The 12,029-nt window shown below is 36.6% G+C and overlaps 1 protein-coding gene across 1 annotated transcript; it reads left to right on the top strand.

Moving 5' to 3' along the window:
* The first annotated feature begins 10,739 nt into the window (after nucleotides 1-10,739).
* Nucleotides 10,740-11,216, top strand: LOC125504175. Its single transcript, XM_048665785.1, has one exon. It carries the CDS (start codon nucleotides 10,740-10,742, stop codon nucleotides 11,214-11,216), a length of 477 nt encoding a protein of 158 aa, XP_048521742.1.
* The last annotated feature ends 813 nt before the right edge of the window (nucleotides 11,217-12,029 follow it).

The following is a 12,029-nucleotide window of genomic DNA, read 5'->3' on the forward strand; positions in this document are numbered from 1 at the left end:
TTGATGTCCATGAGTAGACATGCCGACTTTCCGTCAGTTAGGTGAGTTGCTTGTATGTTGTTGGTCAAAATAAATAGGAAATTGGATGAACAGTCGAGTGATATTGTTTGAAGCCAAACTGGTAGGTTGGTATATGTTTTCCGATCAGTCCTTCGAGTCTCTGTTTTAGTATGTGCTCCAAAAATTTGCACAACACCGGGAGTAATGTAATAGGTCTGTAGTTTTCCATTTGTGTACCGTCTCGTCCATTTTTAGGTATAGGAATTATTACACCGCTCTTCCATGTTTTCGGAATTTTGTTATTTCTGATGCAGTTGTTCATTTCAGTAGGGATGAGTTTTTGGCTTTCTTGGGTTATGCTTTTTAGGAATTTTCCCTTTATTTTGTCTTTTCCCGGTGCTGTGTTTTTGATATGTGATAGGGCTTCATCGTACTCTGTGTCTGTGATTGGTTTATAAGTATAGTTTGGTGAGTTGTTAAAGTAGTTCAAGTCCCAGTCGTGTGTAGTACTGCGTGTAGGTTGCGTATGTTTTAAGTCTATGTTAAAAGTTATAGCCAGATGGTCCTATCCAAGTTCGTTAGTTAGGCTTATGTTATTAATAATGCTTGTTAAGTTTGTTGTGTGCAGTAAAACGTCTGGTGTGGAATCTGGGTTTCCGGGCATCAGAAAAGTTGGTGGGGTGTGTTGTTTTATAAAGTCCGAATTGTCTAAAAATATTTTCAGTTGTTTTGTTTTGTTCTTGTTGAGGTTAAAGTCACCCACAATAATTGAGTATCGAATTAAGTCATTTAAGTAGGCTATAGTAACATGTATGCAGTCGTTCAAATGGTTGTTGAGGTGGGGAGGATTTGCTTTGCTTAGTTTGGTGATGGGTTTGAGAAGCACTGCGGCGCCGCCCCTGGCCTGATTGACGGAATTGCCGTGTCTACGGATGTACTGCCAGTCTCTGTATGTCGGTGTTTGTCCGGATTTGGTCTTTGTCTCTACAAACATACATCATTCAATATTATTTCACTCTATATAGTTATAGATAAGGTGCTTTTTACTATTTAGCCCATTAATGTTAGCGTATGTAAGTCTTAGATTGAATGTTCCATGCTTGTGATTGTTTGTCTAAGTTGGTCCTGGGGTTCAGTCGGAGAATTTCTGGTAGATGAAAGCATGTCAAACATCAGTATGTACATGTGGTTTCCAAAGAAAACCACAGAAGTGTCGACGTAAAGTCGTCAATAAACTGTTTGCGGAGTTTTTTTAGTAATTCCTCTCTGTTGTTGTTGCTTGTTTTGTTGAGTTGGTGTTTGTATTTGTTTATTATGTGGTCATGTGTAGTAATTGGTTTGTGAATTCGGTTGTCTGTCGTTACTAAATCCGACACTTTGGCGGTTATCTTGTTGAGGCATTTTACCTTTACGTTTGGGATTCCTTCTATGGGTGCTGTGGGGCGTTTGGGGCACTTCATGCTCCATGCTGCATGATCGTCCGAGTTGCATGTTACACATTTAGCCGGAAGTGGTGAAGTGCAGACAGTAGTTGGATGGTTTCCTTGGTATTTGGTGCATTTAACGGGCTTCTTGCAGTCCTCCGACCGATGGTCATACGTACAACATTTACTGCAGGGTGCAGGGATTGGTACAAGTAGTTTGCTTTCCACTATACGGTAGATGCGGCCCAGAAARTGCACACATCTATMTGTCATAAGGCTCTCGGAAGTCGCGTGGTCTCCCCTAATCAAACGCATCATTAGAGTAGGTGTCCCTCTTTGCCTTGATATAATTCTCTTGCAGAATCTTATTTGAGGATGGATCGACTCCTGTGGCCACCACTGAAAATAATGGCCTGACACTCCGGTTGACATTTGGGGAAATTGGTGGGTTAGAACCGTTCAACTGCATCTTATACGACGTAATTACTCCCTGGTGTTTGAGGAGTTCCAATGCTTTGGTCGTGTTGAACTCGTCGTTGGTTTTGATGACAAAATTGTTTTCATACTTTGTCATTATGTCTTTGTTTTATTTATTGATTTGCTCTCATTTTATTGCCAGTTGAATTCTGCTAAGTGTTGGTGGCGCAATGACGCAGAATGCCAATTTGAACGTTGGGTATCTCGATTGGTTGGAGTTGGTTGGAATGACAATTGTAGATAATGTTGTGGGTGTTGGTTTGATTGAGGTGAATGTCGTAGAGCGTGGTGTTGTTTCTTCTAGTGCCGGTCTTTTCATATCCTGAGTGGATGTTGTAGGGTTCGATGATTCGGGTCTAGATTTTGGTTTTCTACSCCGCTTTTTTGATTTCGGCACCGTGAATACCTCATCCTGGGAGGCCAAGTAGAATTCGGACTGAGAACTCCCGGGATTTATCCTACTTGATGACCAGACCTTGAATTCTCAGCGAGGTCTCCAAAATCGGTTTAAATAGTTGAAATTATTTTGGAATCGTGCGTTGATCAGTACACTCATACTGGGCACGTCTGCTTCCTATCGAGGTTGCAGCGCGAATCTTCTCCAGGGATAATAATCATTGAAATCGCTTAAGATAGGCAGCACAAAAATATTCCACTGAGGATTTAGACCGGAAATTTCAACCGGGCTGCATAATTTTCTTTATTTTCTTTACTAAAATCTCTGCATTAAAAAAAGGTGTTTTCGCGAATTTTTTGAACAGTTTTCAAAAATTTTTTTTAACACAGGTAGCGTTATAATAAGTCATTCTATTAGACAGTTTATTGAAATATGGAGCTTATATGAAATTAGAATGCTGATAATTTCCAACGAGGTTAAATTTTCAAACAAAAAACCGAATTGAGGTCATCTGCTAAGAGAATCTTTTTATTTTTACCACCAATCAGTTGTATTATAGTTTCTAGTGCATAAACCCATGAGCTTTCAAAATTTTCCGCTCGGAGATCTGTACACACTCAACAATTGAACATGGATCAATTTCAAAATAATGTTTAATAACAAAGTTGGAATTTGATTTTCAACTGTTAACATCGAAAATATTGAAATTATCGAAAAAAACATATCGATATTTTTCACCCTGTATAGACGTTTTTTCACGATCCTCTTTTAAGACATTGAGTTGCAATTAAATTTCACTTTATTTATCATGTACACACAAATAAAAACACTTACAGCCAAACCACAATTTAAAAAAAGAAGCCTCTGGGGCAAAAAATTATATTCTTCCAAAAATTCGGATACTCGCCCTTAACTGCACTGGACAATTTTTGTATTGAGAATATTTTGCTTGGAAAATCGTCTATTCGACAATAAAGTCTTCATAAATGTCTTTTTTTGCTCAACTAAAATTAATTTCTCAATTGTTTTTTTAAAAGGTTGCACACTCGGAATTCGAACTCGTTTTACTCCCTTGCTGCTGCCGCTATCCAATTTGAGGCTGGAATAGTTTTTACAGCTAGTTATTTGAGTTTTTTGGAGGTTTTGAAACTTTTCAAAAATATCTTCTTAATATCTAGATTACGAGCAGCTCGGTTGAACGAAGTTTCGGGTTAAAGAGTGGAGGCATGCGCAAATGGAACAGTCGAGTGGTTGCCAACATTCAGGGTACATTATCTCCCAAATCGATACGAATTTAAATTATTTCTCAAGACAGCTGAAGTTTAGCAAATACACGTGGCAACGCAGGGCATTTTTGTTTTTTGAAATATTGCCAACAATAGTTAACGGGCAAATAAGTGTGCAAACCATGTGGGTGACAGTTTAAGTCTCCCTAACTTCAAATTCAATTTTCTCCGAAACTATATAAGGAAATCATGTTAAAAAAGTGACATTTTGGTTTAAATTCGACGCCTCGTAATTGAAGAATTTGCACATTTGCGATTTTCAAAAAATTGGAAAATTTCCAAAACTTTCTAATATTATTTCAAAAACCGTTGACTGGCAAGTCAAAAAATACATTTAGGGTTTAAAAAAATCTTGTAGCTCCGCCAAACTTTCAGCAAAACTGCGTGTTTCTAGGAACAACCAGCGCTTCAGATCTTTTTGAATGTAAACTTCCCTGGAGCTAAAACCATGTCCAAAATGAACCTTGGCCTTGAAGAAACTTTTTACTCCAAGCGTATGGGTTTTTGAATTTCAAAGCAAAAGTTTTGAATTTCTGAAAAATATTGATAACTGACCGGGTTACAATAAAGAGTGGAAGTTTGTACAGGTTTGAGAGTTTTACGCTTCAGAGCCTATTTTCTTTCAAACTGTTGCAAATACAAATTTTCTGATAGGCATGTGTCGAGCATACACTTTGCAAACAATATGATGTTCTATTTTGAAAATAAGTTAATCGAGGTAAAAATTCAAAGTATTTAGTTCGGAAAATCGTCGTTTTGACCTTCAAATTATCATAACTTCCAAGTTTTTCAGCCGATTGCAATTTTCCCAGTTGCAGTTTTTATAGAAAATCGTACGTTTTTCAACAAATGTCAACATTTCCAAATGCACAAATCATTCGCTTAAGAACTAATTATTAATGATCGAAATCGGTATTAAGGTATTAAGAGAGTTAGGTACTTATTTATTCATACTGAAGAATCTGATGAGCCATATCAAATAATAACAGCAAAGTATTCATTAAATGCGTGTCATTCGCGTCGGTGTTTGTCATAATGCAAAATTTTTATTTTCTTAAATTGTTTGAAAAACTATCATTACTGGGCAGAAATCCAGCTCAAGGGATTTATGCCTTGGTGCCCATGAACATAATTCCAGGAAAATTATTTTTACCAAAGTATGGTGATATTTATTACTGGGCTGAGCCTTTAATAACTTAAGTATTGATTATATTTTTCTAATAACGGCATAACACATATGTACAGGGTGGGCCACTAAGAGAGGTGGTCGGCCGTATCTCACAAACTATTAGTCGTATGGATTTCAAGTAAAAAAATATGTAAGTAAACTGGCTCAGGGAAATGGCTGGAAATTACTTTCAAGTTTGCAAAATGGCCGCTAGAGGGCGAAATTGCAATAGCAAAGTTTAAATACGTACTTTTAGCGGTTTCAGATAGGCTAAGGCAGGTTGGAAGTACCTTCATTCTATTCTTGACAAACTTTCGGTTATTTCTTGTGGGAGTATTATTGTTCTAGCTAGTCAAATAAAGTGGTGGGGGTAAATCAAATAACGGTTTAAAAAATTGTTAATAGCTCCGTATTGGCTTAACCAAATTCAACGCTTAAATTACAATTGAATAACTCTTGATTTACATTCACACAACATCAACACCTACTATAAAATATTGGCCGATATCATTGCCACTTTGGCCGCCAGAGGGCGCGTTATAAAAAGTCGTCAAACTGTTTCGATTTTCTTAACTTTTTTAAATGAAATGATATATAATTTTTTAGCTGCTTAGGAGTATAAAAAATGAAGCAAAACAGTGAGAACCACACACCGATATATTTGTTATAACCGAAGATATAAGCAATTTGACAATAACAATGACATTGTTGGGTTGTTGATAAAACAATCGGTTCTGAGAAGAACATCAGTTTCTTACAAATATACTTTGGACATATGAAGCTACTTTTAACAGGAATGGGGGAGTTGATTTGCATAATATGCATTATTGGTCCAGGACAAACCCTCACTGGATGCAGGAAGTTGAGCATCAAGGGCGATTTAGTGTCAATGGTGCGGAATAATTGGGGGCCGAATTATCGGTCCATTTAAATTTGAACAAAAGCTCGACGGAAATATTTATTTACACTTTTTACAAAACCAACTACCATTACTATTGGTACACATACCGGTGCGAAAACGAGTAAACATGTTTCTTCAACAAGATGGGTGTCCAACTCATTTCTCGGTAAATGTCCGTCGATTTTTAGACAACGCTTATCGTGATAGATTTATAGGACGAGACAGTTTATTCCCGTAGCCAGCTAGGTCACCCGATCTTAGTGTATGGACTTTTACTTGTGGGCGAGAGTAAAAGAGATTCATTTTCAAACTACACCAACTTCCAAACAGGACCTAATAAACAAAATTAAGTACACAGTTCATCACATTCCTGTTGCAGAAGTAGAGAGTGCTGTTTTATCTACAAAAGACAGGCTTGAGCAATCCATTAGAAATGACCGAAAACATTTTGAGCATCTAAGCAGGCTTGAATCCCAAGGGTGCATTTCATTGAAAGAATACTCATAATGGGTTAAATAAAACAATCGGTTCTTCTCAGAACAGAACACATATAGAGATATGGCCGACCACCTCTCTTAGTGGCCCACCCTGTATATCCAATAGTTGCCGTAGAATCGCATGAGTGCATATGCTTTGTAAAATGGACGGAGGAATGGAGCGTAATAATAGCATAAATATGGAATTTACTCCTGTTCGCGCAAATAATTTTTTTTAAATAATTCCGAAGGTTTATTAATTTGCACAATTGACAATAGTGATTTTAAATTCAATTTAAGCGGCTTTAGAGGGGATTGCCTTAACCGGTTTGTTCTTCTTTAACTGGAACATACTTTCTGGCATTTCTCCTGTTTCTTTATCGTCATCAACACGTATCTGCTATTTGCTTATCATTCTAAATGTACAGTTCTTCAATATACCAGCAGACATCTCCTTTTCTTTTAAATGGAATTGTTTGGTATATTTTATACTGCTGGGTGTATTTTATTTATATTGTTTCCTTTAATTCGACACTTTCATATTCATTCTCAACTATCTAAGTGTATTTTTCTGCCTTTTGTGACATTAAGAAATTATGTCTACACAATTCTAAATATGTACTTTAATTTTTGTGACATTTTTTTCAGAAAATTTAAGAGTTTTATTAAAGTTCTGTATAATAATAGTGATTGCATACATTTTCGTTCAATTTTGTCACATTACTTTGCAGTGGACTCAGTTATTATATTCTTATCTTTCCTGGGTCTCAGTCAAAGTGCGAAGTAAAAATTTCGAATATCGTTTATTTCATTACGTTTCGGCGAGACAACAGTGCCATCATTAGATTTAAAATTTACACAAACTACAAACACCAATTCACAATAAACATGTTGTATAAAAACTATAATTTATAAAGCATAATAATATATGAATTGGTGTTTGTAGTCTGTGTAAATTTGAAATCTGATGATGGCGCTGTTGTCTCGCCTAAACGTAATGAAATAAACGATATTCAAAAATTTTTACTTCACACTTTGACTGAGACTCAGGAAAGATAAGAATATAATAACAATTATACGCAGTCGGAAAAATACATAAATAAAAACGTCGACCCTTAAATCTTCAATTTAATCGAAAATAGAATAGAAAATCAAATAAATACTAATTGAGGCAGTTATAGTGATGTTGTATTCTCTAAGTTCTTGAACCGAATGTAATATTTACTCCATATAACACTGTGCACTTTTATAGGTAAATTATCAAATCGCAGCCAATTCGCTTATTTGAAACCGCGCTTGCATTAAATTTAAATATAAATAAAACTAAAATACGATCCAGAGGATTAATTTTTATCAATATCACGCAGTAAGCAAGGCTCATTTTCCAGTTGGTTTTACAAAAATACACTTTTTGCACTAGTAAATTGGCAACATAGCAGACGTGCATGGCTTCAGGAGCGATTTCGAAAAGAACGCGGGCGTACTAATGGCTCTGACATTCCGTGATGGATGAGTGGGATACAAGAAGACAGGGGGAAGCTGGACCCCAAAAATACCGAACCGGCATTGTATTGGACTTAAAGCAAACAATTTTTAATGCAATCGTGTAGACGACGTCTTTATTTGGCAAAAGTATAAGGGTGGCAAGATGGGATTCAGTCCTATTACCTACATCTGCATTATCGAACTAGAATTAGCAATTAATGCTACTAACTGAAACAATATTTGTCATGGTCATTTTTACCTATGCGGTCTCAAGAAACTAGTATTTTGAGCAAAGTTAAATCGAGACAATGCGTAATTCATGCGTGCGAGAAGTTTCGGTATCTTCATCGGCAGTAGGTATTTTATGCTGTTTTCAACTGTACTAACTTTTCAACTACGTAAAACGATTTTTTGTGCCTTTGCATCAATATTTAATATTCAACATTGGATGATATCGGGAAGCAAGGTTCGCAAAGCTAGTCGATTAAGCTTGTTTTTGAAAAGTCGATCAAGCTAATGGCAAAAATGCATACTAAATCAGATGGTTCTCATTGATAGTTCCACAGTCAAAAGGCCAAAAAGTTTTTCCCGATCCAAAGTATTGAATGTGAAAAGTTAAAGTACATTTTTCGGGTGCACAGCGTAATTTATAATCAGTAGGCATGTGTAAGTGAGTGGGAACTTATTAGAAAATGACTGATTACAAGAAGATTTGTTTTCTTTCTGTAGTTTCAATTACACTTCAGGTAAAAAAACTATCGGGCCAAGGTGATCATTTGGCTTAAACCGGATTTTGTTATGTTTTGAGTTTTGGTTTTTCATACGCATTTTATAATGCAATTTTGGTAATTAACAAATGAGTTTTCAAAAACATATTGGTTGTATCGTATTTTCAAGCAAAACTATTTAAATCAGAGGCGCATACCGGAACCGATATGGACCTAAAACCGGAACGAAACCGTATATTTTACATTAACACTATTAAGGGCTGAATCCGAACCGAAACATTTTATTTCAGTTTAGCTGGTAATGTTTGAAAGCAATTTTAAATATTTGAATATTTGGGTTTCTGAGGATTTTTAGAGAGTATCTCTTCTAAAACAAAAATGAAAGGTAACTTTAGATTCAAATGTTAAGAACATGTCCAAATATAGACTTAATTAGATAAGTAAATCCAATAATTTAGATTGTTCAACATTTTCAACTTATGGATTTTTGTTTATCTGAGTTTTTAACTATGTTTCTGACATTATTCGTAAATAATTAATTTTCAGTTATTAGTAGTTTTTGGTTATAACACGTTTGATGACTACTGACAAGAAAGCAATTTGCCATGAAAGAAAACTGGTCCTTCCTTTGCAGCGGTTATCTTCAGAAAAATGTAGCAAAGAGAATTTATACTGGTAGATAATGAAATGATCCTTCTGCGATATTTTTGGACGCTTGCTATAAGATAGTTTTAGACGACAATCAAGTAGAAAGAGGAAAAACACATTTAAAGTCATTATGGACTAGACTGATGTTCTTAAAAACGTGCAATTCTTCCAATTCTGATCCAGACCCTGACCAACACGATTTGCAAACGAAATCATCTGGTTTTCATTAACCGATTAAACGGAAGCCTTTTTCAGGCATACAAACTCAGAGCAAAAAGTTTTGAAATGAATTAATCAACACGAATCTTAACAAAATTTAAATTATTTTAAATTCCTATAAAGTGGAATAAAACACTAGAAAAACCTTAATCCCGAGGTATACATGCTTGCTGAAGTATTAATAAGCGAGCCGGCAACTCAATTTTTGTTGCCGCCTACGAGGTCAGATATTAACAAAACATTTTAGAGGAACAATATTATTTGTGAGGAACAACCGACTTTTAAATCGTAAAGAACAAACACCGTACGTTTATACACTACTTTTAACATATTTTTTTAAGTGGAATAATTTTAGTTTTTAGAACTGTTGGATTTCTGCGTAAATCCATTAGGTTAATTTAGAAATATGGCATTTAGTTTCTAGATATTTTGTTCCGCTTTCTTTTCCACCTGTATGGTATTTAGACCACCCTGAGAAATGACAGGGCGGAGGCAGGGTAGTTAAACCACTGACCTGCTCTGGCGGCATCTTCGGTTATTTTTGTTTAGCCTTATCCGATCCCTGCAAGCTAGCAGTTGCTTATATGTTAAGGTTTGGGTTAAGTTTAATTTTAATAAATACATTAATTTGGTTAGTGTCTGCTACTTACTACTACTGCTACTTAATTAAGTGTCTGCTACTTACTTTAACAGGTTATGGGCCCAGCACGCTTCCACTGCGCCAGTGTATTTTTTTGAATAAAGACTTCGGGCTAAGCTTCGGATCGTATAAGTATCGCGTCGGATAGTCTCGTRTGCAAGTGCCGTTTTGCAAAGTTTGTGTGAGTGCTCGCAGCAGTTTTTTTTATCATGGCTGATAGAGAAATTTTTGATTTAACAAAGCTCAACGAAACAAAATACGAGGTATGGAAGTTTGGCATGCAATTTTTGCTAGAAGGCAAAAATCGTTATGACTACATCAACGGTACCAGCAAAGAGCCCGATAGGAAAAAGAACGCTGCTGAGTGGACGAAATGGAAAACTCTATCTTCGCAAACAGCTACAATTTTGCTAAGTTCTGTGGAGAAGAAATTACATCGCTATGTAATGAATCGTAGAACTCCAAAAGCAATATGGGATAAATTAAAGGAACTTTATGGAACACTGAGTCTCCGCGAGGCTCAAGATACTTTTTAGTTTTTAAGGATGAGTGTACCAGCTTCAGAAAAGTGTATTTTCTGAGACACAAATCGGAAGTGTTTTTTAGAGTTTGAAAGTTTTTCATTCAAACAAACTGGAAATCAAATAAAAGTGCTACGATCAGACAATGGCCGTGAGTATACCTGCGAACAATTTCGAAATCACACAAAAGGAAAAGGTATAATACACGAGTTTTCATCACCATACATCCATGAGCAAAATGGCCGAGCCGAACGCAAAATTCGCACTCTTGTTGCGAGCGCCCGGTGTATGCTCATCGGCAGCAATGTAAACTTGGAACTCTGGCCTGAAGATAGCAGCACAGCCAGCTATCTGTTGAATCGTGTAGCAATGCAACATCAAACAAAGACGCCCTTTGAAAAATGGTTCGATCGGAAACCAGAAATCAAGCACTTACGCGTGTTCGGTACAGACGCGTACCTTAATCAGCTGAAGGAAAAACGAAAAAAATTTGATAATAAAMGCAAAAAGGTTCTCGTCGTAGGCTATGATGGAGAATCGTCGAACTATAGACTTTGGGACACAAAAATGCGCCAAATTTACATCAGTAGCGATGTAGACTTGATTGAAAATAGCCTAAAGAATCTGGACAAGAAAGACGCAGCTTATCGAGTTTTGTTTGACTTCGGGATGGAAGAAAAGAATGACAATGAAGATAATCATCAACATGATGTTGGTGCTTTGCTCCCGATCAACAAGTTGTTGAAGTCGGAGATAATGAGCAAAACGGCGATCAACAACAAGAAAATGAGCGCATCGACAATCAACAAGGAATGCAACTGCGCAACAGAGAGCAACTTAATCTGATTAACAGATACGGAAGTCCAGTTGCACATCTAGCACACGCTGTGCCATTGACTTACCGAGAAGCCATGTCAAGCGTAGACGCCGAAAAATAGAGAAAAGCTTTGCAAGAAGAAATGGACACTCTGCAAGAAAATGACACTTGGAGCGTTGTCCCGCTGTAATCGGCTGTAAATGGGTGTTTGCTGTTAAAAAAAATGATCTAGATAACAGCGACAGATATAGAGCGCGACTTGTGGCAAAAGGATTCTCTCAGTGGGAGGGCATCGATTATTTCGAGACATTTGCTCCGGTTGTTCGGTACGAGTCCATTAGAGTCCTCCTGGCGATGGCAGCAAAGCAAGATCTGGAGATTGCAAAATTCGACGTAAAAACAGCGTTTTTATACGGAGATATTCAAGAAGAAATTTACCTGAAGCTACCAGGTGCCCAATTCTCGAGCTCGAGAGAACGTGAACGATCTTATCGCCGATGTGATCATTCCCTTCCCCGCCTTTCTACTATGGTTCGAAAACCGTATTCTCGAATGCATAGGAAACGATGTGAGAAGCGTTCACGGAAAGCGTTGTTGCCAACAAATTTATCAGGGAAATTCTACTCAAATTAAGAGACGAAGATTTATCTAACGGTCAAAGAATTGGAGGACATTTCAAATAAAATATTGTACCGTGGATGGCCGAGTATTCAACTCTTTCTTCAGCTTACAACTTTTATTCCACTTGGTACAACTTTAACTACGGAACAGGAACAAACTAACTTCAAAGTTACCGTCAACTTCACTAACAATAACAATAACACACGGAAAACACGCGTTTC

Source organism: Dendroctonus ponderosae, unplaced genomic scaffold (genome assembly GCF_020466585.1).
Source record: "Dendroctonus ponderosae isolate FM_Combo_2020 unplaced genomic scaffold, Dpon_F_20191213v2 Dpon_F_20191213_1, whole genome shotgun sequence".
Taxonomy (NCBI): domain Eukaryota; kingdom Metazoa; phylum Arthropoda; class Insecta; order Coleoptera; family Curculionidae; genus Dendroctonus; species Dendroctonus ponderosae.